Source organism: Bidens hawaiensis, unplaced genomic scaffold (assembly GCF_021521415.1).
Source record: "Bidens hawaiensis isolate Kalapana, Puna unplaced genomic scaffold, B.hawaiensis_p1.1 tig00030755_1, whole genome shotgun sequence".
Classification (NCBI taxonomy): Eukaryota; Viridiplantae; Streptophyta; class Magnoliopsida; order Asterales; family Asteraceae; genus Bidens; species Bidens hawaiensis.
Window position 1 is genome coordinate 17,771 of NW_027495127.1, and position 27,719 is coordinate 45,489.

The 27,719-nt window shown below is 39.1% G+C and overlaps 3 protein-coding genes and 1 long non-coding RNA gene across 4 annotated transcripts; 2 read left to right on the forward strand and 2 right to left on the reverse strand.

Moving 5' to 3' along the window:
• The first annotated feature begins 1,855 nt into the window (after window positions 1-1,855).
• LOC143580870 (uncharacterized) lies at window positions 1,856-3,584 on the forward strand. Its single transcript, XM_077063790.1, has 5 exons — window positions 1,856-1,904; window positions 2,409-2,721; window positions 2,824-2,917; window positions 3,061-3,127; window positions 3,230-3,584. The coding sequence occupies exons 2-5, from the start codon at window positions 2,550-2,552 to the stop codon at window positions 3,281-3,283; spliced, it is 387 nt and encodes a 128-aa protein (XP_076919905.1). The 5' UTR covers window positions 1,856-1,904; window positions 2,409-2,549; the 3' UTR covers window positions 3,284-3,584.
• Window positions 3,585-4,047: 463 nt separating this feature from the next.
• LOC143580871 (uncharacterized) lies at window positions 4,048-5,969 on the reverse strand. Its single transcript, XM_077063791.1, has 7 exons — window positions 5,668-5,969; window positions 5,509-5,582; window positions 5,327-5,368; window positions 5,112-5,237; window positions 4,645-4,732; window positions 4,335-4,432; window positions 4,048-4,144 (listed from the first exon to the last, which is right to left on the reverse strand). Exons 1-7 carry the CDS (start codon window positions 5,828-5,830, stop codon window positions 4,136-4,138), a joined length of 600 nt encoding a protein of 199 aa, XP_076919906.1. The 5' UTR covers window positions 5,831-5,969; the 3' UTR covers window positions 4,048-4,135.
• A 4,738-nt stretch (window positions 5,970-10,707) lies between these two features.
• LOC143580873 (uncharacterized) lies at window positions 10,708-11,252 on the forward strand. Its single transcript, XR_013143733.1, has 2 exons — window positions 10,708-10,795; window positions 10,898-11,252. It is a non-coding gene; the product is annotated as an uncharacterized LOC143580873 (long non-coding RNA).
• Window positions 11,253-11,715: 463 nt separating this feature from the next.
• Window positions 11,716-13,639, reverse strand: LOC143580874 (uncharacterized). Its single transcript, XM_077063792.1, has 7 exons — window positions 13,338-13,639; window positions 13,179-13,252; window positions 12,997-13,038; window positions 12,782-12,907; window positions 12,313-12,400; window positions 12,003-12,100; window positions 11,716-11,812 (listed from the first exon to the last, which is right to left on the reverse strand). The coding sequence occupies exons 1-7, from the start codon at window positions 13,498-13,500 to the stop codon at window positions 11,804-11,806; spliced, it is 600 nt and encodes a 199-aa protein (XP_076919907.1). The 5' UTR covers window positions 13,501-13,639; the 3' UTR covers window positions 11,716-11,803.
• Between the last annotated feature and the right edge of the window lie 14,080 nt (window positions 13,640-27,719).

Here is a 27,719-nt window from a genome sequence, read left to right on the forward strand (position 1 = left end):
TACATGATAGTGATTTCTATATGTTTTTATTAGAGTTTGTTTTATCAACAGATGTACAAAAAAAAAAAGAAACAGTTCCCGAACCAACAGACCCCAAACCGATACGACAAGAATCGAAACCAATTCCAATCCAAACCAAAGGTTTAACACCGGTTTGGGAACCCCAACGTTGAATTTGGTTAAAAAACCAAACTGGAGCCATCAAAAACCGGAACCAGTTTGGAATCAAACCGATCCCTTTTCACCACAGGAACTAGAACCTGTTTGGGCAAAAACCATTTTAGACTTTTGTTAACCGAAACCAGAACGTTTTAGGAAAAAAAAAAAGGGAACTGGAACTAGTTTTGACCAAGCTAGTTTGCTTGCCTTGTCAACAGATTCAACTATTTCACATGCTAACTCAACCAACCCAAACGTTTTCTTAAGCATGTTGATGAAATAAGCTTCATAATTCATATTAAGGCCCACTCTCGTGCTTCAAGTCACTTTTAACAATGCAACATAGAATAACTTTAAGCGCATATGGAAATATAGGAATCTAGTTCACCCATGAATGATGAATCTAGTTAAGTGAAAGTGCAAAAAAGTATCCATCGTGGTCATTAGTAATTGATTAAGTTGTCACATGCTATAAGACCGTGTGTAGTGGATGGAGCCTCTATAGTGCGTTATGCGCTATGTGACGTCACGTCACTATAGGGGTTTTATGGCTAAAATGAGTGTAGTGGATGTAACCTCTATTAATCATTCTCTCTTTAATATTAAAATTATGATTATTGATTAAAAATAATAAAATAAAACAACCAACCAATCCCCCCCCCCCGGGAGCGGTGTTCACGGCACTATGGGGCTCCATGGGGTGGGGTGACGCTCGGTCTAACTATGTGTATAGAAACATTCGGTGTGACATAACTTCTCCATTTCGTCTTTAGAATATATTCACCTGTTTTTATTACGAACTCACTTCATGGTAAAGTAATACTTGATCATTACACCAAAACAATAACAATATACCTCGTTAACCTTATCCAACATAATATCACAACTGTATCATAGCCGCAATAACTTAAAGAGTTGTATTAATCGCTAATTGTTAGTCAGTCAAACAAATAAAGACTAGCGTTTAATCAAAAATTAATCAAAAATAAGTATTAGCTGGGATTAATCGACGATTAACGAACGCTCAGTCTAGATTTTTACAACCATGTGTAAAGATATCTCATGTACTTGAATGATTGGAAAATGATATCATATTTAAAAAAGTAAAAAAGTAAAATAATAAATAGTAATATAAAAAGAAAAACGTGCGGAAATGAAAAAAACTAAAGTAATCAAAAAACAGAAAATAATTCATGTATTCAATAATTAATTATATACGTGACGTCACCATAAATTATTGTTGAAAACGTGTACGCCAAATTAGTAAACTAAAATAATTGAAGTGGTCTTGTACTTTAGTAATTATTATCACAACGATACAACATTACAAAACTTGTAATATTTTAACTTTTACGAAGAGAAAACGTAAAAGATCAAAAATAAAAAAATGGGTCAATTTCGGTGGGCATATTTGAAATGACCAAGTTGACCTTACCTGACCAAGTTGACCTTACCTAACCAAGTCTTAAAAGTAAAATCCAAGGGCATTTTCGTCATTTTGTCAAACAAAAACAGCACTACTTCAAGATATCCAGACAAAATCCACTCGTGATGAAACAAGGGGTCCGGAACTAGACCACGGATTGACAAAGACGTTTTAAGCAAGAAAAATGTTAATAATTAAATATTAAATAAAATAAAAAAATAAAATAAATAAATATTCACTAAAAAAGTGTCTATATAAACCCCTTGTGTCACATGAAAATCCTTTCTTTCTTTTTGGCAACCTGGGCATTTTCAGTAAGGTACACACACCTACTTTCTCTCTCTCTCTTTGTTTACTTTATACTTTTTCTTTTTATTTTTTTTGTTTAGTTATAATTATTTGTTTATATTTATTTAATATAATTGCTCATGATGTACTTGTTATGAAAATTAACTAGTGGGTCTGATCTCTAAAACAGTAACAATGTATGTATGTTTTTTTGGATTATTTTTTCTAAATAATAACATTAATTAATCATCAAAAGGGTATATTATTAAATATGAGATTTAAGATGGGTTTCATGGTTACAACAATAAATATATTGTGCAATTTGTGAGATCTTTAGGCCTTTTGAATTATGAATCCTAGTTGGATCTTGGTTGATTTTGGATTTTTGAGTGTTCATGATGTAAAAGGTTCAAGAATTGAAATAACATGGAATTTGTTCTTAGGATGTGAGAAGAAACCAATATTTAATTATTATTTTCATATATTTGATGTAGATAGATTTATATTCATTAGGTTCTATATGTTATTTGTGCAGATTTTAGGTGTTTGTGTGCGAAGAAAACCGAACATAAATAAGAAATGCAATCTTGCATAGTACTTGAATAACATGCATTTTCCAAAAATAATGAGCTTATGAGCATTTTTCTGTAAAAGAATATATATTTGAATTGTAAACATGATGGAAATCGACACAAGTTCACGAGCCAATAATATTATGATGGTGGAAGTCAACACTGGAAATGTGCGGGTCAATGAGAAACGGCCCTTGGAACTTACTTCACCTGCAAAAGAAGCAAGAAAGCATCCGGACAACAACGGAAATAACACCACCGTCTTTATTAACCATGGTGAGTTTTACACTTTTACTTCAATTTTATAAATGCATAATTGCATATATTTGAGGAATTTATGTATCTATATTTTTATATATGTCTAAATTGTTTTTTTAGGTGTGATGGCTTGGAACGAGAGCAGAAGAAAATGGGTCGGAGATAAATCTCAAAGATCACAAAGAGGAAGAACGCCCGAAGATCCGGTCATAAGGTTTGACTTATATTTGACTTTTGAGGTTAAATGCATAAATTGTCAAGTTTATGTTTTTAATATAAACATATTGAAGTTCTAAAAAAACCAAATAATTTTTTGACCATTTGTTTGACCTCAAAGTTTTGAATTTTGTATTGCAGCTGGTCAACTACTTATGAAGAACTGCTTTCTAATAACGCCCGTTTTCCAGAGCCAATTCCTTTGCCTGTAAGTGTTTCAAATACCAAAAAAGCATTTAAAAATCAACGTTTGAATTGACCAGACCGAACACAATCTAATGAGTAATTGCGGTTTTGATTATTTTGGCAGGAGATGGTAGACTTCTTAGTTGACATATGGCTTGATGAAGGTTTGTATGATTAGATGTTGAATCAAAATCCAGTGTTGCAGTAGAAGAATTACGCTCATGACTCGTCACAGAATGTTAATATATAGGACTGCAGCTTGCAAATCCAGTCTGATTTTTTATCCGGTTGTTAATTTATTAATAAACTCAGGTTGGATATGCATTGTTCTTCCAGCTTTTTTATGGTAAGTTGTAACATAAATATGAATTTCTAGAGCTTATAAAAGACCAAGAAGTAGCTTTGTAACTAGTTTTCTGTTTTCATGTATTTATGCTACTTATTTGCCCATAAAAAGTTAGATAGCTCGAATCCGACTTATTTGTTGTGAAGTTTGCATTATGACGTGTTTAAAGACTGCGAAAACACGATTTTGTAGAAAATATTTGTGTCAACATGCTACGAAAAAAAAAATTATCATTAATTGTTAGGGGTGTCAGGTTCGTGGGTTGAAGGATTCAGGTCAACGGGTTGAATAGGTGAACATAAGCCCTGCCCGTATATTTATTTGCATATCTCAAGATGCATTTTCATCACTCCTATAAAGTGATACGCGAACTTAATTAAAGTATCTACTTTTTTACTTGTGTAACTTATGGCTTATGAACTATTTTCTGACTAAAAGTGATACCTAAGTAAACATAGACATGTTAACCAAATGGTTGAATGCACCTTTTAATAAAAGAATCCCAAAGGGTCAAATAGCATCTTCTTGCACATGCAAATGTTGTATATTTGACATCAATCTTACAATCGGTAGCATTAAAAACCACAAGTTGTGATTTGTGAATAGTGGATGACCCGACTCTAATTCGATTCTTTTAATTACAAACTACTTACTCCGCAATCAAATGCTAATCTAGCTTGATTCTCATGATTTCTGCACGATACAACAAACGAATTGACACTACTTATTTCATTAGTGGTAGAAGAGAAAATGTAAACTTTTTGTTTGTTCAATACTTCAATTTGTGGGTTATATGTGAGTTGTAGTTTATATGAAAAGGTATAGATTTCAAGATTTGATGACTGAAATAGGAGGTGGTGTAAATGAATAAAAATATGCATACCATCATCTCATGATCTCCCATGATCTCTTCAATCACCTCAAGTAATGGTTTATCCGCACTATTCGGTACAACAGCTGCAAACACTGGTCCTGCTAAACCTGTTGCATAGTTTGACTTACCGGGTCAAACCAAATTATAGATAAATCTTGACAACTACATCTATATTCATTCTAAAACGGAATATTACGCCTTAGTTGTAGCAGATTTCATATTATATATAAATCTGGTAAGAAAGTCAAATCCCATTTTGTTTGACCTCAAAAGTCATACCGAGACTCTTGTTTTGACGCATTAACAAAATAATAATTACCGGCTTCTGGAAAAGCATCGATGAACATCATCATCTCCTCGCCTGTAAGACCGGATAAAAAGCAAATCCTAGGCAACGATCCTGCAATCTGGATACAATATCATCAAATTGGTTGTGTGTGACACCATGTAAATTACAACAACATTTTCATATATAATGACCAAGGCTACAAAAGTCGTTAGGTGGACGCTAGTTGGCTGACTAGAGAGTTAGGAGTACTTCTTCGCTCTGAGTACTCAAGGTGTAGTTGGACATGGCATGGTAAATATAAATATATATATATATATATATATATATATATTCTATGGATGTTAAAATAAGCATTATTCACGTCAAAAAGGTAGCTAAGCCGACTTTGACAGCCTCCTACTAATCCAGGCCGACTTGAAGAAAGTCTCCAAGGTAAGGGTCCAAGGGCCGACCTAGAATACGACCTTCACAACACTGATAATGACTAGGAAACAAACCTTTGAAGCTTCAAGGTTCGGTTGTTTAGTATTTATTGCTTCCCAAAGAGAGCCATTCATCATGTCTTCGGTGCAAAAAATAACCTCTAAAAATTCACCATCCAACTCCTTTAGAAACTTTTGTATCTGCCACAACAAAATGTGTACATTAAGAAAAAAAAACTCACAGGTCCCACCAATATCCTGCTAACGAGTGAGGCGGGTAAAAAAGTTACCTTAACAAGCTCATTGACTTGAAACCCGATCAATAACAAAGCCTGCAAATAAAAAAACGAGTACTTGGTTATTACATTACTTGATCCAAGTATGACATTAAACCACAATATATATTTGTTAATGGAAGTTAATTCAAACGTTATTTTGATCGATAATCGATAAAGAACTAACCGCAACTTACTGGTGGACCAAATGTAGGATCATCGGGATTTAGAGGAACAAACTTAGAATCTTCCATCAACTCAGGAGAAGTTTCTATACAACACATTGAAATCAAAATGATCATTTACCAAAATGCTACTAATAATACTAAAACACATAAGGAACTAAGGAAGCAAACCTTCTGAGGCTGCTTTGAGGAGGTCCAGGCCATGGTGGGTGGGTCGGGTTCGGGTCTGGAAGGATGATGGATAGTTGAAAATATTAACAGGTACAAATTGGTTTGTGAGATTAGGGTGTTGAGTGCAGGTAAATAGTCTTGTTATGAAGATGGAAGAAGCCATGAGAGAGTTGGAGATGAAGATAACGAAGAGTATCTTGTTTATCCTATGTTTCTGGTTCACTGGTTGTGTTTGATTTTATGAAAGTCACTTTTGATCCTCCAGTTTTGTTTTAGGTGTCAAATATTGGATAATGATTTATGTTTTTAAACATTAACCTATATATAATTGGAAATTGATTATTATCTATTATCTGAATAGACCCGTTCAGTGAAAACAAAACCCCACCAGTCGTTGCTCGCACCGTTCAGTGAAAACAGAAGTGAAACTTTTTAAACGAATAAATGGAAGCTCAAACGAAAAATAGAAACCACAACGAGTAAAAGAATACTTAAATGAAGGGCTCACCTCTTTAGTCGCAACTAGCCCCGTTTACTGAAAAACAAAAGCGATATTTTCAAACTAACAAATTGAAGCCCAATCGAACAAACGGAAACCGCAATGAGTAAAAGAAGACTAGAATGAGTGACTCGCATCCATAATCATCTCGAGTCCCTGATATCCCCGTACTATGAAAACAAAATCCCACTAATCACTACTAGCCCCGTTCAGTGAAAATAAAAACGACATTTTTCCAACGAACAAATTGAAACCCAAACAAACAAATGGAAACCATGACTAGTAAAAGAAGACTATAATAAATATCATGCCTCCCTAATCATCCCACTAGTCCCTGATAACCTCGTTTAGTGAAAACAGAAGCGATACTTTTCACACGAACAAATTGAGGGCGAAAGGAACAAATGGAAACAAAAACAAGCAAAAGAAGACTAGAATAAGGGACTCACATTCTAAAGCATCCTACAAGTCCCTGGTATCCCTGTTCAGTGACAGCAAAAGGCTACCAGTTGCTGCTAGCCTTGTTCAGTGAAAGACTCGCATCCTTAACTATTTCGCGAGTCCCTGCCTGATAGGTGAAAACAAACGCCCATCAGTTGCTGCTACCCTTTCAGTGAAAACATAAGAGGCACTTTTCAAAAGAACAATTGAAAACCACAAAAAGTAAAAGAAGAATATAAAGAGAAACTCGCCTCCTTAATCATCACACAAGTCCTTGATAGCCTTGTCAGTGAAAACAAAAGCCCAACAGCCACTGCTTGTGACATCTGACCCGATCCGACCCGACCCAGGTACCCGTTTCTCTGACCCGATCTCTTTCTTTTATGATTTAATATTTATTTATACTTATATTTTACTTTTAATAATAATAATAATGTTTTCCTTCCCGCCTCTCTCTCTCTTTCTTTCCGCCGTCCCGTCCCTCTCCTTCTCTCTTTCCGCCTTCTTTTCCCTCTTGTCGCCGTCCCGCCCTTACGCCTTGTTTCCCTCTTTTTCTTCTAACTCTTTGCTTGTCCTTTGTTCCTTCCCGCCTAAGGTTGTCTGCGCAGCTCCACGCGCCAGACTCCCTTACAAGGAATCCTGCGTGAAGACCACCTGTTTCAGCGATACGCGAGACGAACTCTTCTCGCAGCGCGTTAAGAATTGTAATTCTTCTCGCAGTGCGCGAAGGACGGAAGTTCTTCCCGCGACGCGCTACGGATTTGTAGTTCTTCTCGCAGCGCGCTAAGAATCATAGTTCATCCCTCGACGCGCGAAGAATTATAGTTCTTCCCGCGGCGCGCTAGGAATTTTAGTTCCTCCCGCGGCGCGCTAAGAAATGTGACTCTTCCCGCGGCACGTTTAGAAATGGTAGTTCTTTCCGCGACGCGTTAAGGTTAGTTCTGTCTGCCTTCGCGCTCGCGCTCTCTTGACCTTCTGTGTCAGCCTTCTCGCGCTGAACCCTTTGAGTTTTCTTCTGTTTAACTAGCCGTTTGCTTTTGTGTTGTCTTATCTTTTGAGCTGTTGACCTAATCTGCTTTATGTCTGAAAAGTTACTTTCGGCGCAGCATGCGCACCAACCCCATTGGTTGGCAGAAAAAGTGACTGACATAATCTTTTGAGAATCTGCTTTTGCCATGCTTGACCAGTACTTTATCTGTCCTCTCCCATGCCTTTTTCTGAATCCTGTCAGCCTTTTTCTCTTTTTCCCTGCTACCATATCTTTTGATATCTTTGCTTTTCAGAACTTTTTACTGTTGATATCTTTTCTTTTACTTTTTGAGATCTTTTCCCCTTTTTCTAGGGTTTGTGTCCCCTAGGGTTTGCCTATATATAGTACTATTTTCTTAACACTTCACACACTACACTTACTCTCTCCTGTTTTCCTTGCTCTCTGCCGCCTCCCTCTCTTGCCTCCGTCTTCCTCCCTGTTCTGCCCTGCTTTTCCGGTAATATATACTTATTAATTATGCTAACTTATAATCAAGACTTGAAACAAATCATTAAAACAATAATCTTATTTATAGGTTAACTTGTGCTTGTTTAAAGTTGGTTCTTGCTTTATCTTACACCGCATCGTTTATCAAGTGAGTAATCTCGTACCTAATCCCTTTTTGCTTTTAAATGTTTTGGGATGTTCATGTGTTCATACAAACTTAGAGTCTTAAACTTGTTTATGAACTTTAGTCGCGCAGTATCCCATGTGTTGAGGACGTTTACTTGGCTGTTTATTTGTATGTGTGTATCATTAACCGCTTTGTTCGGCCTATTCCGAAGTTTTCATGGATCCATTAGATGAACACGGGAGACCTATCGTTTACGGTTTTCTTTGTTTACACTTGCACAGATGTTTTCTCGTTTTTGTGCTCAATTGGGAGCACGGATTGAACTATGAACTATGAGCTATGATCTATCTAGGCTTGATCACAATCTGATTGCACCCTTGTTAAACACCAGACATACACGTGTTGCGCGCAGATTTTATTGTTATCTATGTATTGTATTCAACTTGATTTCTCACCAACACGCAAGTGTTTGACGTTTATTTTAACACATGTTCAGGTTTGCAGTAGCTGTTTTGGAGCTCGAGATAACCTAGGAAGTTTTCCTTATTTTGGACCTAGATTAAAAATGTATCAAGACAAGTTATTGCTGTTCGAATATTATGATTTATAATATATTGATTTATGATGATTTATGTTATCTTGAGTTTGCTTGCGCGTGCGCGAATGAATGTATTTATTAAATATTGACACCCAATAGTGTCACGAGTAATGAAACAATATGTGGCGCCCCGATGTATAATCCGCCTTTGGTCGGGGTGTTACAGATTGGTATCAGAGCTCGTTGACTTTAGGATAGGTGGTTAGACGTAACGGCCTAGAATACCTAAGAGTCCCTTCTCGCGCATGAGAGAAATCTCATGTTTGCGCGCTTATTGTTAATTACTCGTTATTTATGAATATGCTCGCGCTTGCGCAGTATATGATTTTATGTTTTATTTCGCGATATTTCGATTTTTGTTGAATTTCGATTTTTATTGATTTTACTTACATATTCGTTTGTGGGATTTGAAAATCCGAAAAGTCATGGTGATACATGAATAGTTGATTTTCAATTTCCATTTACGATTATGTTCTGAGGTTGGAGACTTGAAAAGTCATGGTGATACATGAATTGTCAACCTCCAATACTCATTTTCTTGTATATTTTATATTGAAGATTGGAAAGTCATGGTGATACATGAATTGTCAATCTCCAATACTCGTTTACTCGTATATTTTAAATTGGGAATTCGGAAAGTCATGGTGATACATGAATTGTCGATTTCTGATTCGAATTTATTACCTTTATTAAGTCTGCATTTAAAGTCATTTATTTTACTTTAACTTTTGATAGCATCTAACTCCGTGAAACCAAGCTTTATAAGATTAAAACTTTGCGATAAAAACCAAGATATTAACTAAAATTAAAATTTTTATAGAATGCCTCCGCTATCTCGCCGATTTCAAAGAAGAGAAGCCTCGCGCATGCGTAGACAGCAACGTTCCCAGGAAATGGCCGCCGCGATAGCCCAAGCCTTGAGCCAAAACAATACCTCCAGTTATAACATTAAATCCTTTAACGCGGGTAACCCTCCAAAGTTCACAGGTCTTGAAGGAGCCACCGTGATGCTCCAATGGCTCGAGAAGATAGAAAACACTTTCCTCCACACCCAATGCCCCTCAGACAGACGAACCCTATATGCTTTCAGTGTCCTGGAATCCAGAGCGCTTACATGGTGGAATGGAGTAGCTCATGCGCGTGGCGCAGAGGCTGCTTCTAGCATGACATGGGAGGAATTCAAGGAAAGTCTTACGCGAGAATTCTGCCCTCCCAACGAAGTTAAGCGCCTGGAGGAAGAATTCTGGAATTTGAAGCAATACAGCGGAGAAGCGCGCGAGTACGCGACGCGCTTCCACGAGCTAAGCTTACTGGTCCCTCACCTTGTTACCCCTTCACGCCGAGCAATAGAGAAATTCCTTGGGGGTCTCCCCATGGAAATTCAAGATTCTGTATGGGCCAGAAACCCAGTTACCCTCTCTGACGCCATCGAGTTGGCCGCTGTGCTCAGCGACAACCATGTCAGAGCAGGAACCCTGTTCCTGCGGGGAACTGAGAAGACCAAACTCACCAAGACTGCCCCTGAACCAACAGAAACCAAACCAGAACCCTCAAACCGTAACAACCTCAAGCGCAGGCGCAAGGCCTATGCGCTTACCAACCCGCCCATAGTCCAGCAACCCATCTACCAACCCCCAGTTTACGCGCCTAACCCACTATCAGCCTACCCAACACCTCCTGTAGTCCATAACTATGCCTTAACCAATCCCGCACTCCCTGCCCCGCCAACTAAGAAACCTTACACAGGAAATCAACCCTTTTGCCCAACCTGTAGATTTCACCACCCAACCCAAACCCCGTGGTTAAATGCATAAATTGTCAAGTTTATGTTTTTAATATAAACATATTGAAGTTCTAAAAAAACCAAATAATTTTTTGACCATTTGTTTGACCTCAAAGTTTTGAATTTTGTATTGCAGCTGGTCAACTACTTATGAAGAACTGCTTTCTAATAACGCCCGTTTTCCAGAGCCAATTCCTTTGCCTGTAAGTGTTTCAAATACCAAAAAAGCATTTAAAAATCAACGTTTGAATTGACCAGACCGAACACAATCTAATGAGTAATTGCGGTTTTGATTATTTTGGCAGGAGATGGTAGACTTCTTAGTTGACATATGGCTTGATGAAGGTTTGTATGATTAGATGTTGAATCAAAATCCAGTGTTGCAGTAGAAGAATTACGCTCATGACTCGTCACAGAATGTTAATATATAGGACTGCAGCTTGCAAATCCAGTCTGATTTTTTATCCGGTTGTTAATTTATTAATAAACTCAGGTTGGATATGCATTGTTCTTCCAGCTTTTTTATGGTAAGTTGTAACATAAATATGAATTTCTAGAGCTTATAAAAGACCAAGAAGTAGCTTTGTAACTAGTTTTCTGTTTTCATGTATTTATGCTACTTATTTGCCCATAAAAAGTTAGATAGCTCGAATCCGACTTATTTGTTGTGAAGTTTGCATTATGACGTGTTTAAAGACTGCGAAAACACGATTTTGTAGAAAATATTTGTGTCAACATGCTACGAAAAAAAAAATTATCATTAATTGTTAGGGGTGTCAGGTTCGTGGGTTGAAGGATTCAGGTCAACGGGTTGAATAGGTGAACATAAGCCCTGCCCGTATATTTATTTGCATATCTCAAGATGCATTTTCATCACTCCTATAAAGTGATACGCGAACTTAATTAAAGTATCTACTTTTTTACTTGTGTAACTTATGGCTTATGAACTATTTTCTGACTAAAAGTGATACCTAAGTAAACATAGACATGTTAACCAAATGGTTGAATGCACCTTTTAATAAAAGAATCCCAAAGGGTCAAATAGCATCTTCTTGCACATGCAAATGTTGTATATTTGACATCAATCTTACAATCGGTAGCATTAAAAACCACAAGTTGTGATTTGTGAATAGTGGATGACCCGACTCTAATTCGATTCTTTTAATTACAAACTACTTACTCCGCAATCAAATGCTAATCTAGCTTGATTCTCATGATTTCTGCACGATACAACAAACGAATTGACACTACTTATTTCATTAGTGGTAGAAGAGAAAATGTAAACTTTTTGTTTGTTCAATACTTCAATTTGTGGGTTATATGTGAGTTGTAGTTTATATGAAAAGGTATAGATTTCAAGATTTGATGACTGAAATAGGAGGTGGTGTAAATGAATAAAAATATGCATACCATCATCTCATGATCTCCCATGATCTCTTCAATCACCTCAAGTAATGGTTTATCCGCACTATTCGGTACAACAGCTGCAAACACTGGTCCTGCTAAACCTGTTGCATAGTTTGACTTACCGGGTCAAACCAAATTATAGATAAATCTTGACAACTACATCTATATTCATTCTAAAACGGAATATTACGCCTTAGTTGTAGCAGATTTCATATTATATATAAATCTGGTAAGAAAGTCAAATCCCATTTTGTTTGACCTCAAAAGTCATACCGAGACTCTTGTTTTGACGCATTAACAAAATAATAATTACCGGCTTCTGGAAAAGCATCGATGAACATCATCATCTCCTCGCCTGTAAGACCGGATAAAAAGCAAATCCTAGGCAACGATCCTGCAATCTGGATACAATATCATCAAATTGGTTGTGTGTGACACCATGTAAATTACAACAACATTTTCATATATAATGACCAAGGCTACAAAAGTCGTTAGGTGGACGCTAGTTGGCTGACTAGAGAGTTAGGAGTACTTCTTCGCTCTGAGTACTCAAGGTGTAGTTGGACATGGCATGGTAAATATAAATATATATATATATATATATATATATATATATTCTATGGATGTTAAAATAAGCATTATTCACGTCAAAAAGGTAGCTAAGCCGACTTTGACAGCCTCCTACTAATCCAGGCCGACTTGAAGAAAGTCTCCAAGGTAAGGGTCCAAGGGCCGACCTAGAATACGACCTTCACAACACTGATAATGACTAGGAAACAAACCTTTGAAGCTTCAAGGTTCGGTTGTTTAGTATTTATTGCTTCCCAAAGAGAGCCATTCATCATGTCTTCGGTGCAAAAAATAACCTCTAAAAATTCACCATCCAACTCCTTTAGAAACTTTTGTATCTGCCACAACAAAATGTGTACATTAAGAAAAAAAAACTCACAGGTCCCACCAATATCCTGCTAACGAGTGAGGCGGGTAAAAAAGTTACCTTAACAAGCTCATTGACTTGAAACCCGATCAATAACAAAGCCTGCAAATAAAAAAACGAGTACTTGGTTATTACATTACTTGATCCAAGTATGACATTAAACCACAATATATATTTGTTAATGGAAGTTAATTCAAACGTTATTTTGATCGATAATCGATAAAGAACTAACCGCAACTTACTGGTGGACCAAATGTAGGATCATCGGGATTTAGAGGAACAAACTTAGAATCTTCCATCAACTCAGGAGAAGTTTCTATACAACACATTGAAATCAAAATGATCATTTACCAAAATGCTACTAATAATACTAAAACACATAAGGAACTAAGGAAGCAAACCTTCTGAGGCTGCTTTGAGGAGGTCCAGGCCATGGTGGGTGGGTCGGGTTCGGGTCTGGAAGGATGATGGATAGTTGAAAATATTAACAGGTACAAATTGGTTTGTGAGATTAGGGTGTTGAGTGCAGGTAAATAGTCTTGTTATGAAGATGGAAGAAGCCATGAGAGAGTTGGAGATGAAGATAACGAAGAGTATCTTGTTTATCCTATGTTTCTGGTTCACTGGTTGTGTTTGATTTTATGAAAGTCACTTTTGATCCTCCAGTTTTGTTTTAGGTGTCAAATATTGGATAATGATTTATGTTTTTAAACATTAACCTATATATAATTGGAAATTGATTATTATCTATTATCTGAATAGACCCGTTCAGTGAAAACAAAACCCCACCAGTCGTTGCTCGCACCGTTCAGTGAAAACAGAAGTGAAACTTTTTAAACGAATAAATGGAAGCTCAAACGAAAAATAGAAACCACAACGAGTAAAAGAATACTTAAATGAAGGGCTCACCTCTTTAGTCGCAACTAGCCCCGTTTACTGAAAAACAAAAGCGATATTTTCAAACTAACAAATTGAAGCCCAATCGAACAAACGGAAACCGCAATGAGTAAAAGAAGACTAGAATGAGTGACTCGCATCCATAATCATCTCGAGTCCCTGATATCCCCGTACTATGAAAACAAAATCCCACTAATCACTACTAGCCCCGTTCAGTGAAAATAAAAACGACATTTTTCCAACGAACAAATTGAAACCCAAACAAACAAATGGAAACCATGACTAGTAAAAGAAGACTATAATAAATATCATGCCTCCCTAATCATCCCACTAGTCCCTGATAACCTCGTTTAGTGAAAACAGAAGCGATACTTTTCACACGAACAAATTGAGGGCGAAAGGAACAAATGGAAACAAAAACAAGCAAAAGAAGACTAGAATAAGGGACTCACATTCTAAAGCATCCTACAAGTCCCTGGTATCCCTGTTCAGTGACAGCAAAAGGCTACCAGTTGCTGCTAGCCTTGTTCAGTGAAAGACTCGCATCCTTAACTATTTCGCGAGTCCCTGCCTGATAGGTGAAAACAAACGCCCATCAGTTGCTGCTACCCTTTCAGTGAAAACATAAGAGGCACTTTTCAAAAGAACAATTGAAAACCACAAAAAGTAAAAGAAGAATATAAAGAGAAACTCGCCTCCTTAATCATCACACAAGTCCTTGATAGCCTTGTCAGTGAAAACAAAAGCCCAACAGCCACTGCTTGTGACATCTGACCCGATCCGACCCGACCCAGGTACCCGTTTCTCTGACCCGATCTCTTTCTTTTATGATTTAATATTTATTTATACTTATATTTTACTTTTAATAATAATAATAATGTTTTCCTTCCCGCCTCTCTCTCTCTTTCTTTCCGCCGTCCCGTCCCTCTCCTTCTCTCTTTCCGCCTTCTTTTCCCTCTTGTCGCCGTCCCGCCCTTACGCCTTGTTTCCCTCTTTTTCTTCTAACTCTTTGCTTGTCCTTTGTTCCTTCCCGCCTAAGGTTGTCTGCGCAGCTCCACGCGCCAGACTCCCTTACAAGGAATCCTGCGTGAAGACCACCTGTTTCAGCGATACGCGAGACGAACTCTTCTCGCAGCGCGTTAAGAATTGTAATTCTTCTCGCAGTGCGCGAAGGACGGAAGTTCTTCCCGCGACGCGCTACGGATTTGTAGTTCTTCTCGCAGCGCGCTAAGAATCATAGTTCATCCCTCGACGCGCGAAGAATTATAGTTCTTCCCGCGGCGCGCTAGGAATTTTAGTTCCTCCCGCGGCGCGCTAAGAAATGTGACTCTTCCCGCGGCACGTTTAGAAATGGTAGTTCTTTCCGCGACGCGTTAAGGTTAGTTCTGTCTGCCTTCGCGCTCGCGCTCTCTTGACCTTCTGTGTCAGCCTTCTCGCGCTGAACCCTTTGAGTTTTCTTCTGTTTAACTAGCCGTTTGCTTTTGTGTTGTCTTATCTTTTGAGCTGTTGACCTAATCTGCTTTATGTCTGAAAAGTTACTTTCGGCGCAGCATGCGCACCAACCCCATTGGTTGGCAGAAAAAGTGACTGACATAATCTTTTGAGAATCTGCTTTTGCCATGCTTGACCAGTACTTTATCTGTCCTCTCCCATGCCTTTTTCTGAATCCTGTCAGCCTTTTTCTCTTTTTCCCTGCTACCATATCTTTTGATATCTTTGCTTTTCAGAACTTTTTACTGTTGATATCTTTTCTTTTACTTTTTGAGATCTTTTCCCCTTTTTCTAGGGTTTGTGTCCCCTAGGGTTTGCCTATATATAGTACTATTTTCTTAACACTTCACACACTACACTTACTCTCTCCTGTTTTCCTTGCTCTCTGCCGCCTCCCTCTCTTGCCTCCGTCTTCCTCCCTGTTCTGCCCTGCTTTTCCGGTAATATATACTTATTAATTATGCTAACTTATAATCAAGACTTGAAACAAATCATTAAAACAATAATCTTATTTATAGGTTAACTTGTGCTTGTTTAAAGTTGGTTCTTGCTTTATCTTACACCGCATCGTTTATCAAGTGAGTAATCTCGTACCTAATCCCTTTTTGCTTTTAAATGTTTTGGGATGTTCATGTGTTCATACAAACTTAGAGTCTTAAACTTGTTTATGAACTTTAGTCGCGCAGTATCCCATGTGTTGAGGACGTTTACTTGGCTGTTTATTTGTATGTGTGTATCATTAACCGCTTTGTTCGGCCTATTCCGAAGTTTTCATGGATCCATTAGATGAACACGGGAGACCTATCGTTTACGGTTTTCTTTGTTTACACTTGCACAGATGTTTTCTCGTTTTTGTGCTCAATTGGGAGCACGGATTGAACTATGAACTATGAGCTATGATCTATCTAGGCTTGATCACAATCTGATTGCACCCTTGTTAAACACCAGACATACACGTGTTGCGCGCAGATTTTATTGTTATCTATGTATTGTATTCAACTTGATTTCTCACCAACACGCAAGTGTTTGACGTTTATTTTAACACATGTTCAGGTTTGCAGTAGCTGTTTTGGAGCTCGAGATAACCTAGGAAGTTTTCCTTATTTTGGACCTAGATTAAAAATGTATCAAGACAAGTTATTGCTGTTCGAATATTATGATTTATAATATATTGATTTATGATGATTTATGTTATCTTGAGTTTGCTTGCGCGTGCGCGAATGAATGTATTTATTAAATATTGACACCCAATAGTGTCACGAGTAATGAAACAATATGTGGCGCCCCGATGTATAATCCGCCTTTGGTCGGGGTGTTACAGATTGGTATCAGAGCTCGTTGACTTTAGGATAGGTGGTTAGACGTAACGGCCTAGAATACCTAAGAGTCCCTTCTCGCGCATGAGAGAAATCTCATGTTTGCGCGCTTATTGTTAATTACTCGTTATTTATGAATATGCTCGCGCTTGCGCAGTATATGATTTTATGTTTTATTTCGCGATATTTCGATTTTTGTTGAATTTCGATTTTTATTGATTTTACTTACATATTCGTTTGTGGGATTTGAAAATCCGAAAAGTCATGGTGATACATGAATAGTTGATTTTCAATTTCCATTTACGATTATGTTCTGAGGTTGGAGACTTGAAAAGTCATGGTGATACATGAATTGTCAACCTCCAATACTCATTTTCTTGTATATTTTATATTGAAGATTGGAAAGTCATGGTGATACATGAATTGTCAATCTCCAATACTCGTTTACTCGTATATTTTAAATTGGGAATTCGGAAAGTCATGGTGATACATGAATTGTCGATTTCTGATTCGAATTTATTACCTTTATTAAGTCTGCATTTAAAGTCATTTATTTTACTTTAACTTTTGATAGCATCTAACTCCGTGAAACCAAGCTTTATAAGATTAAAACTTTGCGATAAAAACCAAGATATTAACTAAAATTAAAATTTTTATAGAATGCCTCCGCTATCTCGCCGATTTCAAAGAAGAGAAGCCTCGCGCATGCGTAGACAGCAACGTTCCCAGGAAATGGCCGCCGCGATAGCCCAAGCCTTGAGCCAAAACAATACCTCCAGTTATAACATTAAATCCTTTAACGCGGGTAACCCTCCAAAGTTCACAGGTCTTGAAGGAGCCACCGTGATGCTCCAATGGCTCGAGAAGATAGAAAACACTTTCCTCCACACCCAATGCCCCTCAGACAGACGAACCCTATATGCTTTCAGTGTCCTGGAATCCAGAGCGCTTACATGGTGGAATGGAGTAGCTCATGCGCGTGGCGCAGAGGCTGCTTCTAGCATGACATGGGAGGAATTCAAGGAAAGTCTTACGCGAGAATTCTGCCCTCCCAACGAAGTTAAGCGCCTGGAGGAAGAATTCTGGAATTTGAAGCAATACAGCGGAGAAGCGCGCGAGTACGCGACGCGCTTCCACGAGCTAAGCTTACTGGTCCCTCACCTTGTTACCCCTTCACGCCGAGCAATAGAGAAATTCCTTGGGGGTCTCCCCATGGAAATTCAAGATTCTGTATGGGCCAGAAACCCAGTTACCCTCTCTGACGCCATCGAGTTGGCCGCTGTGCTCAGCGACAACCATGTCAGAGCAGGAACCCTGTTCCTGCGGGGAACTGAGAAGACCAAACTCACCAAGACTGCCCCTGAACCAACAGAAACCAAACCAGAACCCTCAAACCGTAACAACCTCAAGCGCAGGCGCAAGGCCTATGCGCTTACCAACCCGCCCATAGTCCAGCAACCCATCTACCAACCCCCAGTTTACGCGCCTAACCCACTATCAGCCTACCCAACACCTCCTGTAGTCCATAACTATGCCTTAACCAATCCCGCACTCCCTGCCCCGCCAACTAAGAAACCTTACACAGGAAATCAACCCTTTTGCCCAACCTGTAGATTTCACCACCCAACCCAAACCCCGTGTCGACTTTGCAACCGATGTGGCCGCGTTGGTCACTCTGCCGAATACTGTAGAGTCCCTCCCGCCAACCCAATTGCGCAAACACCACCAGTCTACCCGCAGAATCCACAACCAACCTACTAAAACCCACGACCCAGATCGTGCTTTAACTGCGGTGATCCCAGTCATTTCCGGAACGCGTGCCCAAGGCTACAAGTTCAGATCACACAAGCGAATCCGGTGAACCAGATTTCAAACCAAGTGACGCGTGGACGAGCTTTTAACATAACCGCGCACCAAGCGCAAGCGAATAATGACGTAGTTAATGGTACATTTTTGCTTAACGGATTTTACGCTTCTATACTTTTTGATACTGGCGCCGATCGAAGTTTTATCTCTCGCGCGTTTGAGCAGAAGCTTGCGCGACCGCGCGATAACTTAAAAGAAGATTTTTCAGTTGAATTGGCTAATGGTGAAATTATTTTAATTAACTCGGTGATTAAAGATTGCACGCTTAACCTTAACGAAAACGATTTTCTGATCGACCTCATCCCTATGCCTCTTGGAAGCTTTGATGTTATCATTGGTATGGACTGGCTCTCGCATAATCGCGCCGAAGTTATTTGCGCCAAGAAGATGATTCGCATACCTCGAGAAAATGGTGATCTTCATATTTACGGCGAAAAACCCTCCCGCGGTCTTAAACTTATGTCTTGCGCCGAAGCCCAAAGACTCATGCGGAAAAGGTGTATTGCATTCTTAGCTCATGTGGTTAAACCTGCTGAAGAAGAGAAGCTTCGCGATATCCCTGTTGTGCGTGATTTCCCTGAAGTTTTTCCTGATGATCTTCCTGGTATCCCTCCCGCTCGTGAAGTCGAGTTCCGTATTGATCTTGTCCCTGGTGCTTCCCCCGTAGCTAAATCTCCTTACCGTCTTGCACCCGCTGAGATGCAAGAATTGGCAAGCCAACTTCAAGAGTTGACTGCTAAGGGATTCATTCGCCCTAGCTCTTCGCCCTGGGGTGCTCCGGTGTTGTTCGTTAAAAAGAAAGATGGATCGTTTCGCATGTGTATTGATTACCGCGAGTTGAACAAACTCACCATTAAAAACCGGTATCCCTTACCGCGTATTGACGACCTCTTTGATCAACTCCAAGGTGCCTCTTGTTTTTCCAAGATTGATCTCCGCTCTGGCTATCACCAGTTGCGCATCCGCGATGAAGATGTTCCGAAGACTGCTTTTCGAACTCGTTATGGCCATTTTGAATTCTTGGTCATGTCCTTCGGTCTAACCAACGCACCCGCCGTTTTCATGGATCTAATGAATCGGGTGTGTAGGCCTTTCTTGGACCGTTTTGTGATCGTGTTTATCGATGATGTTCTGGTGTATTCTAAGACCAAGGCCGAGCATGAGCAACATCTTCGGTTGGTGTTGCAAAAGCTTAGAGCCGAGCAGCTCTTTGCCAAGCTCTCCAAGTGTGAATTTTGGTCTGATGAAGTACAGTTTCTTGGTCATGTTGTAAACAAGATGGGTATTCATGTCGACCCATCCAAAATTGAAGCAATCAAGAACTGGATTACGCCATCCTCTCCTTCTGAGATCCGTTCCTTTCTGGGCTTAGCTGGTTACTACCGGCGATTTATTTCGAACTTCTCAAAGATCGCTTTGCCTTTAACAGCTCTGACGCACAAAGGTAAACCGTATATTTGGGGCTCGAAGCAAGAAGAAGCCTTTCTAACGCTCAAGCGTTTGTTGTGTGAAGCTCCTGTTCTTGCGCTACCTGAGGGTAATGATGATTTTGTCGTGTATTGCGATGCATCCAACCAAGGTCTCGGTTGTGTTCTTATGCAACGAGGCAAGGTTATCGCTTACGCATCAAGGCAACTTAAGGTTCATGAAAAGAATTATACAACTCACGACCTCGAGCTTGGTGCAGTTGTTTTTGCCTTGAAGATCTGGAGACACTACCTTTATGGTACTAAGTGTATCCTTTACACTGACCATAAAAGCCTTCAGCATATCTTTGATCAAAAGGAACTCAACATGAGACAACGCCGATGGAACGAACTCATCAGCGATTACGATTGTGAGATCCGGTATCATCCTGGTAAGGCTAATGTGGTAGCCGATGCGCTCAGCCGAAAACCCTGCCAGCTTAACTGTATCTTGCCGCGCACCCAGCTTCACTTCGCGCCGATTCAAAGCAACCTTGAATCGCGTATTCGTGACGCGCAGCGCGCATCCATCAGTAATGGTAATCTTCGCGCCGAGTTAGCGTGTGGCGCGGAAGCACTCTTTGTCCCTAATCTGAGTGGAATTCTCTGCTATCTCAATCGCATCTGGATTCCCTTTGATGAGAATCTTCGCGCTGATATCCTGAGTGAAGCGCACAAATCTCGATATTCCGTTCATCCTGGCGCTGATAAGATGTACAAGGATTTGCGCATTACTTATTGGTGGCCCGGTATGAAAAAGGATATTGCTGTGTTCGTAGCTAGATGTCTGACTTGTTCTAAAGTAAAAGCTGAACACCAACGCCCATCTGGTTTGCTCGAACAACCAGAAATTCCTACGTGGAAATGGGAATGTGTAGCGATGGACTTTATTACCAAGTTACCTTTGACAGCAAGCAAACATGATAGCATTTGGGTAATAGTGGATCGATTGACTAAGTCTGCTCACTTCCTGCCCATTCGTGAAAACTACCGTGTTGAGCAGCTCGCGCAGCTTTATGTCAAGGAAATTGTCTGCCGCCATGGTACTCCTTTGAGCATCATATCCGATCGCGATGGCCGTTTTATATCTCGCTTTTGGAAATCTCTCCAATCTGCGCTAGGAACTCGCTTGGACATGAGTACGGCATATCATCCTCAGACTGACGGTCAGTCTGAGCGAACTATTCAAACTCTTGAGGATATGCTCCGATCTTGTGTTCTTGATTTTGGAGGTAATTGGGATTCACACCTGCCTTTGATTGAGTTCTCTTATAATAACAGCTATCATTCCAGTATCGGTATGGCCCCATTTGAAGCACTTTACGGTCGTAAGTGCCGCTCCCCGATTTGTTGGAGCGAAGTGGGTGAAACTCAAATCACAGGACCCGAACTTGTTCAAGAGACAACCGATAAAATCGCCAAGATCCGTGATCATCTGCTGACTGCTAGAAGCCGACAGAAGAGTTACGCCGATCGTAGGCGGAAGCCTCTCGAATTTCAAGTTGGTGATCTTGTTCTCCTCAAAGTGTCGCCCTGGAAGGGTGTTGTCCGCTTTGGGAAGAAGGGTAAGCTTGCTCCTCGATATGTTGGACCATTCAAGATTCTCGCGCGTGTGGGAAAAGTTGCCTACAGACTTGACCTGCCGCCCGCGCTCAGTAATGTGCATCCAACGTTCCATGTATCCAATCTTAAGAAGTGTTTAGCTGACGAGAACCTTCACATCCCACTTGATGAAGTTCAAGTTGATGAATCTATGCATTTCGTTGAGAAGCCTGTTGAGATTATGGATCGCGAGGTTAAGCAAACCAAGCGCAGTCGTATCCCTATCGTGAAAGTTCGCTGGGAGTCCAAGCGCGGAGCCGAGTTTACATGGGAAAGGGAAGATCAAATGAAGATCAAGTACCCGCACCTGTTCTCTGCGCAACCTACTTCGAGATAAATTTCGGGACGAAATTTCTTAAAGTAGGGGAGACTGTGACATCTGACCCGATCCGACCCGACCCAGGTACCCGTTTCTCTGACCCGATCTCTTTCTTTTATGATTTAATATTTATTTATACTTATATTTTACTTTTAATAATAATAATAATGTTTTCCTTCCCGCCTCTCTCTCTCTTTCTTTCCGCCGTCCCGTCCCTCTCCTTCTCTCTTTCCGCCTTCTTTTCCCTCTTGTCGCCGTCCCGCCCTTACGCCTTGTTTCCCTCTTTTTCTTCTAACTCTTTGCTTGTCCTTTGTTCCTTCCCGCCTAAGGTTGTCTGCGCAGCTCCACGCGCCAGACTCCCTTACAAGGAATCCTGCGTGAAGACCACCTGTTTCAGCGATACGCGAGACGAACTCTTCTCGCAGCGCGTTAAGAATTGTAATTCTTCTCGCAGTGCGCGAAGGACGGAAGTTCTTCCCGCGACGCGCTAAGGATTTGTAGTTCTTCTCGCAGCGCGCTAAGAATCATAGTTCATCCCTCGACGCGCGAAGAATTATAGTTCTTCCCGCGGCGCGCTAGGAATTTTAGTTCCTCCCGCGGCGCGCTAAGAAATGTGACTCTTCCCGCGGCACGTTTAGAAATGGTAGTTCTTTCCGCGACGCGTTAAGGTTAGTTCTGTCTGCCTTCGCGCTCGCGCTCTCTTGACCTTCTGTGTCAGCCTTCTCGCGCTGAACCCTTTGAGTTTTCTTCTGTTTAACTAGCCGTTTGCTTTTGTGTTGTCTTATCTTTTGAGCTGTTGACCTAATCTGCTTTATGTCTGAAAAGTTACTTTCGGCGCAGCATGCGCACCAACCCCATTGGTTGGCAGAAAAAGTGACTGACATAATCTTTTGAGAATCTGCTTTTGCCATGCTTGACCAGTACTTTATCTGTCCTCTCCCATGCCTTTTTCTGAATCCTGTCAGCCTTTTTCTCTTTTTCCCTGCTACCATATCTTTTGATATCTTTGCTTTTCAGAACTTTTTACTGTTGATATCTTTTCTTTTACTTTTTGAGATCTTTTCCCCTTTTTCTAGGGTTTGTGTCCCCTAGGGTTTGCCTATATATAGTACTATTTTCTTAACACTTCACACACTACACTTACTCTCTCCTGTTTTCCTTGCTCTCTGCCGCCTCCCTCTCTTGCCTCCGTCTTCCTCCCTGTTCTGCCCTGCTTTTCCGGTAATATATACTTATTAATTATGCTAACTTATAATCAAGACTTGAAACAAATCATTAAAACAATAATCTTATTTATAGGTTAACTTGTGCTTGTTTAAAGTTGGTTCTTGCTTTATCTTACACCGCATCGTTTATCAAGTGAGTAATCTCGTACCTAATCCCTTTTTGCTTTTAAATGTTTTGGGATGTTCATGTGTTCATACAAACTTAGAGTCTTAAACTTGTTTATGAACTTTAGTCGCGCAGTATCCCATGTGTTGAGGACGTTTACTTGGCTGTTTATTTGTATGTGTGTATCATTAACCGCTTTGTTCGGCCTATTCCGAAGTTTTCATGGATCCATTAGATGAACACGGGAGACCTATCGTTTACGGTTTTCTTTGTTTACACTTGCACAGATGTTTTCTCGTTTTTGTGCTCAATTGGGAGCACGGATTGAACTATGAACTATGAGCTATGATCTATCTAGGCTTGATCACAATCTGATTGCACCCTTGTTAAACACCAGACATACACGTGTTGCGCGCAGATTTTATTGTTATCTATGTATTGTATTCAACTTGATTTCTCACCAACACGCAAGTGTTTGACATTTATTTTAACACATGTTCAGGTTTGCAGTAGCTGTTTTGGAGCTCGAGATAACCTAGGAAGTTTTCCTTATTTTGGACCTAGATTAAAAATGTATCAAGACAAGTTATTGCTGTTCGAATATTATGATTTATAATATATTGATTTATGATGATTTATGTTATCTTGAATTTGCTTGCGCGTGCGCGAATGAATGTATTTATTAAATATTGACACCCAATAGTGTCACGAGTAATGAAACAATATGTGGCGCCCCGATGTATAATCCGCCTTTGGTCGGGGTGTTACACTGCTAGCATGTACAGTGAAAAACATAAATGACACTTTTCAAATGACAAATTGATGCCCAAACGAACTAATGGAAAGCGAAACGAGTAAAAGAAGACTAGAATGATGGATTCACATCCTTAATTATCCCATAAAAAATCCCTAATAGCCCCCCCCCCCCCAAGTTAAAACAAACGCTCATCAGTTACTGCAAGCCCCGTTCAGATAAAACAAAAAAGACATTTTTTCAAACGAACAAATGGTAGCCAAATGAACAAATGGAAACCACAAATAAAACAATACTAGAATGTGGGAATCACCTCTATAATAATCCCACGAGTACTTAATAGCCCTATTCAATGAAAACAAAAATCCACCGGTTGTTGCCAACCCTGATCGGTGAAAACATAAGCGACACCTTTCAAACGAACATTTGGAAGCCTGAACGAAGGAATGAATAACACAACGGGTAAAAGAAGACTAGAAAGAGGGACTCACTTACTTAATCATCCCAAAAGTGTTTGATAACCCTCGTTCAGTTAAAACAAAGGGCTACCAGTTGCTTCTAGCTCTGTTCACTGACAACATAAGTGTCACATTTTAAACGAACAAGTGGAAGCCCAAACGTACAAATGAAAACGAAAACATGTAAAAAAAAGACTAGATTAAGGAACTCACATCCTTAATCATCCCCACGAGCCCCTGATAGACCTGTTTAGTGAAAACAAAAGCCCATCTATCGACCCATTTATGTAACACCCCAAAATATTAATCGAGTCGAGTATGAAACATGTAACTAGGATAATATTCAACCTAGTTAGTACTTAAGTTAATAATGGTGAAATATTCTTAAACTAAATAACTTATTAATCATGAAGGGTTGAAGTTGTCAAGTTAGAAAGTATAAGCATTAAAATAGAAAATAAATTAAAACACACACACTTGGTGTGTGTGTATCGATCATCAGGGAGAGGGAGAAGAACAAGAGGGGAGAAACCCTTGTTCTTCAAATTAAAAGTCAAATTGGGTGATAAAACCGTGCATGTGAGCAAGGTTGTGCTCATCTCAACTTGGTGAACATAAGGTATGTTTAAATATCTTCAATTGTGAATAAACTCAAGATTGGGAGAAAACTAGTTATGTTGAATAACATGAAATTGAGCATGTGTATGTGTTAGTCTAGCTTTAGATGTTAAGATTATTGCTAGACTAAATGAAATTGGGTGTTTTAAACTTGTTGATGTTGAATAATAGAATTTGGTTGAGGAACAAGGTGATTTATGTTTAGAACCCTTATGTTTAAGGCTAAGTTATTGACCGCACACCAAGTGCTTGATGAAATGCTCACATGAAACTTGAATTGTGCAATATAGTATGAAATCCGTCACTTTTGACAGATTTAAATAGTTAATTTGCAGAGCGCGTATCTCACTCGTCGTTAAGAGTTAGAGGACGGGCCTTATATCGTTAGAAAGGTGTATGTGTCTATTTCAAATCATATTTGATCATAAAAGTCTAAAGAGAATCGGAAGTTGTCCAAAACAGTAGACTAAAGTGACTAGTCAGGATTTAAAACATGCTGACTGGGAATATTTATGCTTCTGTCCTGATCTTGTAGAAATCATATAAAATCATAGAAAAATAGTTAGAGGGTGTGCTTTATATGCATGAAAAGGTATTTGAGTCCCCTACGATCCATCTTTGAACATGTTGAACCAGTTTGGATGTTACATGGGTCAAAATGGCTTATTACAGCAGCGATATAGGAAATCGCTGCACATTAATAAAGATATTAGTAATCGAGAAAACACATAAGATTGCATATACTTGCATTAGGCATGATGCATTGATTGTAGAGAACTAATATAACTTCATGGGACATACTTAAAAGTGTCTAAAGGACTTACAAATGGTTTGTATGAGTATTTACACCATTGTATGTAGTGATTGGAGAATATACATACCTATGAGCGGTTTGACTTTTTAAAAGTGAAACTGACCAAAAAGAAAGCTAGTGTTTTGATAAATTGGTATGTATGAGCCCATAGGATTTTGTGGCATGTTATATAATAATGACTAACCCGACAATCTTGTGGAAATTGGACAAAGTTTGATCTTGTCAAGCTAGGTGGAGGCTTGGATGAAACGGGTCAAACAAGCTAATGGAGTACACGGGAGTTCTAGTTAGCAAAGAAAGGTAAGTGACTTTGTTCACTTCAATTTATAAGCTAAAGTTTCTTGTCAAATTGTAATATTGCTTAAATGACTAACAAAAGATTGAAAGGTTAAGAAAACTAAAGAAGGGTAGTTTGGGGTATTAAGGTACAACCCGGGATTGGGTTGTAATCTTTAATGTTCGAGACTTGGTTCAAATTGGCCTAAAAGGGTCAAATGTTAATTGAAAACTAATAATCCTAGTATATGGGACAAAGATTTTAATGGTTATCGGGTGTGGTTTATAGACCAAGTCATAAACGGGTACTATGGGTAAATTGGTGCTAAATCACTATTTTGGTAATAACCATTGTAAGATTAAGATATTTTTAAAAAAAGAGAGCCGGAATGGGTATATGCGTGAACGGACCATATATGTCAAATGGTGAAACTATCACCATTTTAAGTTGACATATAATGCTTGTCCTGTTAAGAATTGTCCTACAGGTAAGCATGATGGTAATAGAATGCGTTGTCGAGTTCTCTAAAAGGAGTTACAAGGTATTGGTAACGGGTCACGACTTTGACCCTGCCAGGTACGTGAATTAAATCATGATATCAATAAATGTTAAAAATGACCAAAACGCCTGCCGGGCAATGGTATGGGTGCATTGATATTACCTAGTCGTATGAGGCATAAAGAGTCAAACGACAAGGTTAGTGTAAACACTGACTTAAAAATGAATAACGGGGTCGTGACGATTAAATTTACGAACCATGAAGTTACTGGCTACGATATGGTTGTAGTGGAAAAAGGGTAACGGGATAACAGGGAAACGGGAAATTGGTGTACATGGGCTGCTGGTGCCCGTGTACAATTACTGAGTTCGTGCTTGTTGGGTTTAATCTGTAATTTTAAAACCGTTTTAACTCTTACGATTAATCCAAACAAGTAAATTGTTGTATAAACGACTCATGGGGTCGAAGTGGCTAGGGTTTTGTGCATGAACGTGCAAATCCTAATTTTTAGTTGTAAATACTAAAATGGCAAATATAAAAGGATAAAATGGGGGATATACTAAGTGAGAACACTTAGACCCTCTTAATGTTTTAAAAGAAAAATTGTATAAAGACAATGATAGTCAAAGTATTAATGAATGGGTTAAGTATACTTGTGTTTATTACAAGTAGATGTAAAGTATGTATGACTAATTGCTATGGTGAATTTCCATTACAGGTTATAATTTAATTGAAGGACATGGATTGACGGTCAAGCTGTTGAAGAACTGAACACAACCGAACCGAACAGGCTTCCACTATAATAATCCATTTTAGAAGACAAAGCCTAGTATAGTCTTCGTATCATATAAATATAAAATTTGTAAAATTTTTATTACCAGTTATGTATGTCGTGTCATGTTATCACGTCATCCGCAAAAGTTTTAATTAGACCTGGTTTTTAAGTCCTAACGAGCGTATGTTTACATCTAAAAATGGTAAAAACGAGTTAAGGTCTTACAATTTAGTGAACTAGACACAACACTTTTCAAACAAACAAATGGAATTAAGCTAAAAATGTCAATTCTTAAAGTC

Coding starts and splice junctions, on each gene's coding strand:
- LOC143580870 (XM_077063790.1), top strand. CDS start 2,550: ATGATGGAAATCGACACAAGTTCACGAGCCAATAATATTATGATGGTG. Junction 2,722..2,823: donor CACCGTCTTTATTAACCATG/GTGAGTTTTACA, acceptor TTGTTTTTTTAG/GTGTGATGGCTTGGAACGAG. Junction 2,918..3,060: donor CCCGAAGATCCGGTCATAAG/GTTTGACTTATA, acceptor TTTGTATTGCAG/CTGGTCAACTACTTATGAAG.
- LOC143580871 (XM_077063791.1), bottom strand. CDS start 5,830: ATGGCTTCTTCCATCTTCATAACAAGACTATTTACCTGCACTCAACAC. Junction 5,583..5,667: donor CCTCAAAGCAGCCTCAGAAG/GTTTGCTTCCTT, acceptor TGTGTTGTATAG/AAACTTCTCCTGAGTTGATG. Junction 5,369..5,508: donor ATCCTACATTTGGTCCACCA/GTAAGTTGCGGT, acceptor TTTTATTTGCAG/GCTTTGTTATTGATCGGGTT.
- LOC143580874 (XM_077063792.1), bottom strand. CDS start 13,500: ATGGCTTCTTCCATCTTCATAACAAGACTATTTACCTGCACTCAACAC. Junction 13,039..13,178: donor ATCCTACATTTGGTCCACCA/GTAAGTTGCGGT, acceptor TTTTATTTGCAG/GCTTTGTTATTGATCGGGTT. Junction 12,401..12,781: donor CGAACCTTGAAGCTTCAAAG/GTTTGTTTCCTA, acceptor TATTGTATCCAG/ATTGCAGGATCGTTGCCTAG.